The 11,150-nt window shown below is 49.8% G+C and overlaps 2 protein-coding genes across 3 annotated transcripts in view; one reads left to right on the top strand and one right to left on the bottom strand.

Moving 5' to 3' along the window:
- LOC102861113 (histone-lysine N-methyltransferase EHMT2-like) overlaps positions 1-744 on the bottom strand; it is a 12,441-nt gene extending 11,697 nt beyond the window's left edge. The window contains exon 1 of the mRNA XM_006882186.1: positions 21-744. Within this exon, the coding sequence (XP_006882248.1) occupies positions 21-744 (724 nt within the window). The remainder of the gene's footprint in view (positions 1-20) is intronic.
- A 710-nt stretch (positions 745-1,454) lies between these two features.
- On the top strand, positions 1,455-1,897 carry LOC102853118 (ubiquitin-like protein ATG12-like). 2 transcript variants are annotated; one of them, XM_006882067.1, is made up of 2 exons: positions 1,458-1,620; positions 1,758-1,819. In XM_006882067.1, exons 1-2 carry the CDS (start codon positions 1,458-1,460, stop codon positions 1,817-1,819), a joined length of 225 nt encoding a protein of 74 aa, XP_006882129.1. The 2 variants fall into 2 exon arrangements, with proteins under 2 accessions (XP_006882128.1, XP_006882129.1); XM_006882066.1 differs by having other exon boundaries at positions 1,455-1,897.
- Positions 1,898-11,150: the final 9,253 nt, after the last annotated feature.

Genomic DNA, 11,150 nt, shown 5'->3' with positions numbered 1-11,150 from the left:
GATGGCCCGGTTCCCCACACCAAGCCGAAGCTTGCGGTTGAGCTGGAGTGCAAACCACACATCAGAACGCTCGGGGGTCAGGTCACATGCTGTGTCCCCTTCCTTGTTCGGCAACTCAGGATTTGGCCCCCGGGACAAGAACAACAGCACACAGTCGTGGTAGCTCTCCCGTGCTGCGATGTGCAGAGGTGTGTCACCATGGTAGTTGACAGCATGGAAGTCACAGTGGGCGTTCAGGAGGACCTCGGCGATGGCGGCACTGCCAGTGTAGAAGGCCCAATGCAGGCAGATGTTATCCTCATTGTCGGTGAGGGTGACATCAGCACCCCTTGTAAGCAGCATGAGTATCACCTCAATGTGCTTGTGCTCTGCAGCCCAGATGATGGGTGTCCATCCGCCACTGTCCTGAGCATTGACATCCACCTGTCCCGTGCTGAGCAGCAGGCTAACCATCTCCAGGTTTCCAATCTTGGCTGCGTGGTGGAGGCAGGTAGAGCCATCCTCCTCCTTGCTGTAGACGCAGCCGCCTTGCTGCACCATGTAGCGTGCCAACTCCAGATGGTTGTTCACTACGGCCTCCATCAGCGGTGTCCGCTGCTGCTTGTCTACTGCATTGATGTTGGCTCCAGCCTGAAGTAGCACATGGCAGATCTCCATGGAGCCCTTCTGGGCAGCTGCATGTAGGGGCGTGTGCTTGCTCTGCTGGTCGGTCTGGAAGTTGGGGTCGAGGTTGTCCAACAGCATCAGGATCACCTTCTGTAGCTCCCCCTGCTTCACTGACAGGTACAGCTGCCGTGGATAGAAACGAAGCTTCTTCCGCCTCTCTGACTCTTGGATGCCAAGATGCAATCTTGACTGTGGCCTCTGCCCAAGTGAACCCAGTCATGACACAAATATGTGCTTGAAGGCCTACTGTGTGGAAGGCTCTAGAGGTGGTAGATCAAGATATCTGACCTCTATGGGCTTCCATCCACCCTGGAGGAGAGACACTGACAGAAACAAGAAAAATAAGAAATGAATTAATGATATAGTGTTGTTGTCATTGCTGTTGTATACCATTGAGTCAGAACTGATCCATAACTGACCCTCCAGCAGGTTTCCAAAGGCTTCCAAACTGCATGGGAGGAGACCACTCATCTTTCTCTCATGGAGCAGATGGTGGATTTGAACTGCCTGCATTTGGATTGGCAGAGAAACTTTTTACCAGAGCACTTCCTAAATTTAGTCGTTGTTATGTGCCATTGAGACTCACAGCAACCCTGTGTACAACATCTCTGAATCCTGCTCTATCCTGTGCCAACCTTATTGCCTCTGACACACCTATTACCCCAGTCACTGAATCAATCCATCTCATTGAGGGTCTTCCTCTCTTCTGCTGTTCCTCCACCCTCTCAAGCATGATACAATTTTAAAAAACATAACAAGGCCACTTCCGGCCTCACCTCCCATCTGGGAAGATGGCTGAAGAATCTGAGGTTGTGCTCCCGCTTCCTACTTCCTCTGCTGTGGGTGGTGAAGGACTTACAGAAATCTCCCCAGAAACTGTCACCCCTGAGCCTCCTTCTTCTGCTGCCATCTCCCTGGGGACAGAAGAACCTCCTGGAGACACCAAGAAAAAGACTGATATCCTGCTCAAGGCTGTGGGAGACACCCCTATTATGAAAACAAAGAAGTGGGCTGTAGAGCGAACCCGAACCATCCAAGGACTTATTGACTTCATCAAAAAGTTCCTTAAACTTATGGCCTCAGAACAATTGTTTATTTATGTGAATCAGTCCTTTGCCCCATCCCCAGACCAAGAAGTTGGAACGCTTTATGAGTATTTTGGTAGTGATGGTAAATTGGTCCTACATTACTGCAAATCTCAAGCTTGGGGATGAGCCACTAAGGAAAACAACTTGCTTAAAATTTTCTTCACAGAAGAAACAGCTCTGAAAAGCTTTAGAGCTGTGACAAGACACTTGATGAATAATGATTAGCATGTATCTACCGTGGCCAGTGCTTATACATGAAAAAACACCTATATAGAGTGGACTCCCAGAAATGCAACTTGTATTAATAGGCTGGACTCCCAGAAATGCAACTTGTATTAATAGGCAGATCATTATAAAAGATTACAGTATGACTATTCCTTCTACAATCTATAATTCAAGTCTGCCTCCAAGGTATTGAAAAGGATATTGAGACTATTTATTTTAAAGTTTTGTTACTATTTCTTAAAATGCCAAATAAAGGAAAATTACTTGTAAAAAAAATAACAAAAACATTGTCGTTCCCAATCACAAAACGGGCAAAAGACATTGAAAGACCTTTCACAGAGACATTGAAAGACCTTTCACAGAGGAAGATATTTGGATGGCCAACAGACAAATGAAGAAATGCTCAAAATCACTGGCAACAAGAGAGATGCAAATCAAAATTACAGTGACTTACCATCTCACCCCAGAAGCAGTGGCTAAGTTTACTGGACATGAAGTAATCAATGTTGGAGAAAATATGGAACTTTTATACACTGTTGATGGGATTGCAAAATGGTATAAAAAGCTGAACAAAGAAATACCATTTGACCCAGCTATTCCATTGCTTGGAATATACCCCAAGAAAATGAGAACTGAGGCATAAATAGAGATTTGAACACCAATGTTCATAGCAGCATTATTCACCATAACAAGAACATGGAAACAGCCCAAATGTCCCACCACAAATGAATGGATTAAGAAATTCACATGTTGGAATACTATGCAGCATGCAGGAGCAATGATTTTGAAAATTACTGCATAACTTGGGAGGGACTAGAGAGCATTATGCTAAGGGAACTAACTCAGTCCCGTAAGGACAAATACTGTATAAGATCATTATTGTAGAAATGGAAAGATAACTAGTAAAGCGTGTACGGGGACCCAAAGGGGGGAGGATAGGAGCAGAGGGGTTGCGGGGGGCAGGGAGGTAATCGTAGGGTCACACAATTTGATGAGTAGGGGGAGGGGTGAGTAAAAAGGAAGATCTGGTGTGAAAAAAATGTATGTGAACTTTGTAAGCAAACCAGTATAAAATAAAAGTTTATTAAAAAAAAAAAACCAAAACAAAACATTGTTGAGCCAACTGTAACTCGACCACCTTATGTGCTAAATTCAGAGTAGCACTGCACTCTGTGAGGTTTTCTTGGTACTAATCTTACAGAAATGATTTCCAAGTCTTTCTTCTGCAGCACCGCTAGTTGGATTCAAACTGCCAGCCTTTTGGTTAGTGGCCAAGAGCAATCATTAGCACTGCCCAGGAATCTCATATTGTGCATTGGAGGGTGATAAGTGCCATCTTGGAAAAAGACTTCACAAAAAAGGCGAAGGCAAGTATGTTGAGATCAGAGCTTATTAGTTGCTACCAGGGGCAGGTGGCAGGGAGCTGTGCTGCTAATCCAAGGGCGGCACACCTCTGGTGGTTCAAATCTTCCAGCAGCTCCTTGGGAGAAAGGCAGATAATCTGTTCTCATGTGATTTGCTGCCTTGGAAACCGGCTGAAGGGTCAGCTATGAGTTGGCTCCAACTCAATCACAATGAGTTTGAGAATTTTTTTTTTTTTTTAAATTTGAGCTTCTTAGAGTGACAGGAAAATCTGGGAGGAGATAGGGTGCTGACTGAACATGATGAACATAATCACTGAAGTGTACGTGTGTTGTTTACCATCGAGTCGGAACTGACCCACGGCTGACCCTCTGCTAGGTTTGCGGAGGCTGTTAATCGTGTGGGGGGAGACTGCCCATCCCTTTCCACAGAGTAGTGTGGTGGCTTCAAACTGTGTGCCTTTGGGACTGCAGTGCAGCTTCTTGATACTAGGCCACCAAAGCTCCTTGTACATGTGTCTTTTTGTTGTGTACTGTAGAGTCAGAACCGTCCCATAACTGACCCCTTGGTAGGTTTTTTATAGGCAGTTAATCAAGTGGGATGAGATTGCCCATCCTTCTTCCACAGAGTGGTTGGTGGCCTCGAACTGCGTGCCTTTGGGATTGCAGCACAGCTTCTTACCACTAGGCCACAAGAGCTCCTCCTGTACATGTGTAGGTTGTTGAAATAGCAAATGCTTCCTTAGATATATTTTTTTTAGATATATTTTTTACCACAATAAAAAAAAGACAGAAAGGAAATAAAGTTCCTCACAAAGAAATTAGGAAAAAAGTGGGGTGTAATGATGTCAGGATTGCTCAGTGGGGTGGTCAGGGTGGCTGGGTACCATTTGAGCACAAACGTGAAGGAGGTGAAGGTGTGAGCGCCAGGACTGTGAATATGGCAAGTAGAGGGAACAGCCTGAGCAAAGGCCATGGGGTAGGCTCTTAGCTGGTGTGTTTGTGAACTGTGGGAGAGGAGGCTGGAAGTTGGGGGCGGTGGTGTGGAGCCGGTCTGTGGGGTCCTGAATCCTGGACCCCTCACTTTCTGGGCCTTTCCTGCCAAGCATCTCACATATGGGGTCCTCTGGTGGCCTAGTAGTAAGAAGCTATACAGAAATCCCTAAGGCACGTGGTTCAAATCCACCCGCTGCTCCATGGGAGATGGCTGGACAGTCTCCTCCCCTGTGATTTACTGCCTCCGACTCGATAGTACACAACATCAACAACATGCTAAGCCAAGGGCCATGCTAATTGCATTTTAAGGGTTAACTCTGCTAAGCGTCTTAATCCTTTGGGGTACTATCCCTCCCATCATTGCTGTTGTTGAGTACCATCAAGTAGGAACCCATCCACAGCTGACCCTCCGGTGGGTTTTCAGAGGCAGTTAATGGCACAGGAGGAGATTGCCCATCCTTCTCCCACGCGGCTGGTGGATTCGACCTGCATGTCTTCGGAAATGCAGTGCAGTTTCTTCCCACTAGGCCACCAGAGCTATTTGACAGTGAAGAAACTGAGGCCGAGAGAGGTTAGGTGCGACGCCAGGTTCAGATGCAAGGCCCTGCTCGTAAGCACTGCACCACCCGCCTCCATGAGCGGGCCCCTCCCTGTTTCCCCTCGAGAGGGGTGCTGGCTGGGTCAGCACCAGGTGCAGCCTTGGTCCCGCCGTGGGGGGTGACCGTGGAGGGTCCTCGCGTCACTGCCCACACCCTGGAGCTGGCCGCTGCCTTTTCCCCCATTAGCGCAGAGCCAGCAGGGCCCGGGGAAACCGCAGGCCCAGATAAGAACACAATCAGAATCTGTTTTGCTCCCAGGCAGCCTGGGGAGCTGGCCTGGCGGGAAGTGGGGTGGGAGGCCGCTGGCAGCGCTGCAGCCCTGCTATCAACAACAGTCCTTGCCCCCCCCTTCCTCCGTAGCCCCTTTGAAATTTACCCACCTTATCAGGGGAGCGAGCTTTCCAAGGCAGGGCGGTGAGTCCTTTGTGCAGCCCTGGGCCTTCCGCCACTGCTGGCCTCCACTGAGAGGGCCTTCCGCTTCACGGGGCCCCAGGAAAGAACATGGGGGAAAGAGTACAAGTGTAGGGTCAGAGTGCCTGGCTCTCAGGCCCCCGGTGGGCCTCTCTACTCACCCCTTTCCTCCCAGACCTAGGGCTGCAGGCAGCGGCTGGGGCTTCTCCCCTGCCCCTGGCTCTAAGCCTGCGTGTGGAATCCCGACTCTGTCGTCTTCATTCAGTATGATGTTAAACAGCACTTAATGTCAGGCTAGGTGGGCACCGCCTCCAGCTTGTTTCAGGTCTGACCAGCTACCCTCAGGAACCTGGGACCTCACCCCAAATCTTATCATTTATAAATTTTTATTGAGCACCTACTACATGCAAGGTATAAATAGGGCAGAACAACAGCTGTGTTGAGGGTTGACACTTGTTTGGGAGACAGATGGTTGGAGACGAACGTTATCTGGGGAGATAACTTCTGCTGTGAATAAAAACATGGGTGCACTGGTGGCTCAGTGGTCAAATTCTCACATTCCACGAAAGGAGCTCAACTTCGGTTTCCGGCCAACGTACCTCAAATGCGGCCGCCATCCACATGCCAGTGGCAGCTTGCACACACTGCTGTGATGCCCAACAGGTTTCTGCAGAGCTTCCAGGAGAAAACTAGCAAGAAACACTTGGTGGTCTCCTTCTGCAAATCAGCCAGTGAAAAAGCTTCCTGCCCAAATCAGTCATGGGATGACACAGGACTTGGCACCTCATTCTGTTTAATGAGGTCCCTATGAGTAGACATTTCAACTCAACAGCTAACAACATGGAAAGAAATACAGAGATAAAGCGCAATCTTATGAGCGTTTGTGTGCATGGAGGTGCAGGGAAAGTCCTTCTGAAAAGGTGACATTTGAATCAGCCCCTGAGGGACTCTAACCTGCTCCTCCCATGGGTTGGAATCACACACAGGGACGGGCAGAGCCAGGAGGAGGCTAGAGACCAACCAGTTCAACAACCTCTTCTTTTTACTGAGGCTCAGAGGGGACAATGAATTTGTCCAGGGTCACACAGCACAATGCAACAGAGCTGAGTAGGAGTTAGTCTCTCGCAGGGCTTGTCTGAAGCTGAGGGTGAAGAGTTGGGTTCTGGTGTGAGGTCTGCAGGGTGCAGGAGGGTGTCATTGTGGCTGTGACACTGGCAGCTCTGCCTCAGTCACCAGGCTGCCTCAGTGCCCTCAGCACCCACTACTCAGCATCAGAGTCCTCTGGTTTCTTTGCGCCATCCTGTGTGGATGCCCAGGGACCACCGGAGCTCTGACCTCCAGGGCGTGTTCTGCCAGGAGAAGCCCCATTCTACCCCCTTCTGGCCTCCCACCCAGCTTCCCTACCAACACACGTGCCTGTTCTTCCATGGTGGGTGAAAGCCTGGGGGGCTGGGCGAGGTGGCAGCTGCTGTGGTCCGACTGTGGTAGTGGGTGGGACTGTAGGACCAGGAGGGACTCCCACCCTGCAGCTCTTCATAGGATGAGCAGACCTTGAGTCTTGATTCATGGCAGCAGGACTCAAAGGAGACAGATGAAGACGATGGGTGCTGAAAGGGAGCTGAGCTTGTGGAAGAGAGGATCTTCCCCCTTGGGCTCTGGAGTGGGGCCCAAGGACAATGCTTCTACTGAGCTGTGGAAGCCTGAGGGGCCGGGCAACTGGGGGAAAGCAGCCAGAGGGCTCCTTGGAGGCAAGGATGACAAAGGTTCGTCTAATACTTTGGACATGTTTCTAGGAGACTGGTCCTTGTAAAGGGATATCAAGCTTGGAAAGGTCAGTGAAAGAGAGGAAGACCCTCACTGAGATGGACTGACAGTGACTGCAGCAATGGGCGCAAGTGTGTCAGAGATGATGAGGGTGGCGCAGGAGTGGACAGCGTTCACAGGGTCGCTGTGAGTCACACTCGACTTGAGTGTACCTAACAACAACAACAACAACAACAGTCTCTGGGCCATTCAAACTCATACTTGGCTGTACTTTGGCTCCAAAAAGCAGGGGCTGCAAGAAGAGTCAGAGAGATGCCTGGGCGGACAAGGAGGTATGTTCCCTTGAGTCCCCCAGGTGTCAGAGCCCCAACTGGGGGGGACTAGACCAGGTAGATGGAGGGGCTGTAATATCCCCAGCTGAGCTGTGGGATGTAGCAAGGAGAGGAGGTGGTCATACATGATGATTTCACTGTCCAGGACTCTGTCCTCTTTGAAGGCTCAGAATCTGGCTTATATGTCTCCAGCATCAACCAGTGTAGGGGGTGCCCTGGATGCTTCGTGTGTCTCAGTTTTTTCATCTGTAAAATGAGGAGCAATTTCAGAGCAGGAAGAAAAAATAGTAACTGTGGGAAATAAGTCGCTTCTCCTCTGAGTCTCAGTTTCTTCTCTGTGCAGAAGGGGAACAAGTATCTCACCTTCCTGGGAACATTGGCAGGAATGACAGTGTGCGTGAGGGCTGGCACGCAGTCAGGGCTCTGTAAACAGTGGGCTTTCTCCCCTGCAGGAAGACTTCCGCCCTCTCACCCAGACTTTACAAGCTTCTTTCAGGCACATAAGCTGGTTATGGATCACCACCACCTGTGGTTAGCACACATACTCGCCCGGAGTCCACACAAGACCTTCTCGTAGTTCTTAATAACGTCATGAACACTGTGAACCCATGGCCAACCCAAGATCTAGCTTATCAACAAGAGCAAGGCTACAGAGATTAACTCACTTGTTTTTTACATAGTTTCTTTTTTTTCTGCTCTGAAATCGTTCCCCATTTTACAGATAAAAAAACTGAGACACATGAACCATCCAGGGCACCCTCTACACTGGGTGATGCTGGAGGCATACAAGGCAAATTCTCCTGCAGATCCTTCAAAGAGGACAGAGTCCTGGACAGTGAAATCATCATATACAACTGCCTCTCCTCCTTGCTCCACAATACATCACACAGCTCAGCTGAAGAGATTCAACCCCTCCATCTATCTGGTCTAGTCCCCCAAGTTGGGGCTTTGACACCTGGGGGGGGGACTCAAGGGACAAGGGAACATATCCCCTTGTCCACCCAGGCTTCTCTCAGACTCTTCTTGCAGCCCCTGCTTCTCCTTTCAGCCCAGCTCAATGCCCCATATCAGAGCCTGTTATGTTGTTTTTACATACTGTCAGGTCAGAATCAATAATAGCCAACCCTCCAGAGAGTTTTTGGAAGCAGTAAATTGCAGGGGAGGAGACTGCCCATCTTTCTCCTGCAGAGTAGCTGGTGGATTTGAACTGTGCGACTTTAGGTTGGCAGTACAACTCCTTACCACTTAGCAACCAGAACTTGGTCCTCCTCAATTCCTCTCATAGCTTCCTCACAGGTTCACAGGTGATCCCCAGCCCAGGCATGGTGGGTGAAGGAAAGAAATTAATAAATGAGTGACTTCGAATGCCAGAAGGGGAACGAGGATATTAAAGAAGGCAGAACATCTGAGAGGTGGCAGATGGGGCTAGGCAGGTTCATCATTGACACGTGCTCCTCTGCCAGCCAGAAGATCCACCGCCCCACACCCCACTACCTCTGCCTGATTGCTTCCCTCCACCAATGACTTCCAAGACACAGTGACAGCTGCTGAGTTCCCCAAAACTGTTGTAAGCCAATAAAGTTTAATTTGATTCTTGGTCTGGGCTGTGGGCAGGACACCCGTGCTGGGCACCACCACCACCACCACCTAGGAAGCGCTTGGAACCTTTGGCCTGCTGCCAGGAATGGCTAGCTCCTTGGTGTAGTATGGGGGTTCCTCTTGAGGTCCAGGGCTGAGTCAGCATAAAGCGAAGGCTTGGCCTGAACTTTCTTAGTGTTATCTAGGTGGAATGCCAGATGATGCAATTTTCTTCACATGTGTAGGTCTTGACCCACAAAGGGTGCTGGAGAATCTGCTAAAAGCTATGGAATCCTCAACCCCAGACACACGTGTGCACACATGTACACATGCACAATTATGCACCTGATTCTACAGACCCCACGGAAGCCCCTCCACAAACTCCAGATTAAGATGCCCTGTCCTTGACTGTGACAATGTGTAGGACTTGTCAGATTTACTTCCAGCTCAGAGCAAAACAGTAAGCATGGTTTTGCTATGTGTCAAATTGCCTGCAACTCATAGTGACCCTATGTATAATAGCTCTGAAGCCTACCCTGTCCTGAGCCAGTCTCATTGATTTCAACACACCTACTTGCATTGTCCCAGGTACTGGATCAATCCATCTCATTCGAGATCTTCCTCTCCTGTGCTTCCCTCCACCCTTCCAAATATGATGTCCTTCTCTAAGGACCAATCTCTTCTTGCCATGTGCCCAAAGTATGTGAGATGGAGCTTCAAAATGCTAGCCTCTAAGGAGAGACTTGGTTTCACCCTCTCCAAGACAGACCGATTTGTTTTCTTGACAGACCGATTTGTTTTCTTGACAGTCCATTGTATATTCAAGACTCTTCTCCAGCCCTCTTCTTCAAAGGCATCAATACTCCTTCTGTCATCCTTGTAGCAGGTGCTTAATAGGCACTTATTTTGTTGGACACATCAACAGGCATCCATTTGTGGAGGAAGGAAAGGAAAGACCAGGGCGGAGCCAGGCCTTGGCTCAGAGAGTCAAAGTTGGGGAGGGAATGGCAGGCGAGGCAGGGGCTGACACTCCCCTGTCACGGCCCTCCTGTCTCCCTGTGGCCTTAGGAGTACAAAGGGTCCATGGGGCACCTGGTGGTCCTGCCCCAGTACCCCATCTTGCCTCATCCCAGGAGAAGCTCTTCCTGACATCCACTCATTCCAGCAGTCACTGAGCATGGCAGGCACTGTTCTCAGTACTTAAATCTCAACAGTGAAACAGTGGGCAAAGATCCCTGTCCTCATGGAGCTGATGCTGGCTTTTGCATTGGGATTTACCCATAAGCCAGCACATTTCATATTCAGAACCCAGCATGGGTACCATCTCCCCTTCAGCGACCCTATCAGTCTCAGGAACCTGTATCCACAGCACATTATGAGACAACCCTTTCTACCTGTCTGTTCTCCTTGCTCTGCTAGGCTGGGAATCCCTTGGAGGCAAAGGTTTCACCTTAATGCCTGAGATCCCTACAATCCAGTGAAGTGCCTGCCAAACAACTGTTGCAGGGAATGAATGGATGACAGATGCATGGACAGATGAAAGACACCCAACTCAAATCCACTGCTCTGGAGTTGGCCCCAGTGCAATTCTCTAGGGCAGAATAAAGGCTGCAAACCTTTATAGGATCAGAACATCACATCTTTTTCCTAAGGAGTTGCTGGTGGGTTTGTACTTCAGCCCTTTCAGTTCATAGCCCAAGGCTATGAACCCACTACACCATTACAGCTCTTAAATGGATAGATGGAGGGACAGAATTTGTTGGGGAAGCAGACAAAGAAGTGAGAAGGAAGGGGGTCTGGCCTGAGGTGGGCCCGGGGGTGCCCTGGGAGAGTGCCAGAGGGCACAGGTGAGGGCACAGGCTGGTTCTCCTGTGAGGCCAGATTTCCCTGCACAACAGTGGCTGCAGGTGTGTGGGAAAGAGGGTCAGGGGAGGGGTGTTGGGGAATAGGAGTTGCTTCCTGGTGTGGGGTTTGCAACCTCTCCCACTGCACCCCAGGGCTCTGTCAGAGGCACCCTCCCCTGACATGACTCAGCCCTGCCAGGTGGAGAGTGGCAGGAGAGGCAGGCAACACAGGCCGCTGGGGCTGGAAGATGCTGACCTCTCACCTCCCTAGGGTGTCACTAGCTCC

Source organism: Elephantulus edwardii, unplaced genomic scaffold (assembly GCF_000299155.1).
Source record: "Elephantulus edwardii isolate Elephantulus edwardi_28Jun2011 unplaced genomic scaffold, EleEdw1.0 scaffold00017, whole genome shotgun sequence".
NCBI lineage: Eukaryota > Metazoa > Chordata > Mammalia > Macroscelidea > Macroscelididae > Elephantulus > Elephantulus edwardii.
Note: the sequence above shows the minus strand (reverse complement) of the source record. Positions and strands in the feature narration are given on the sequence as shown.

Coding starts and splice junctions, on each gene's coding strand:
- LOC102853118 (XM_006882066.1), top strand. CDS start 1,458: ATGGCTGAAGAATCTGAGGTTGTGCTCCCGCTTCCTACTTCCTCTGCT.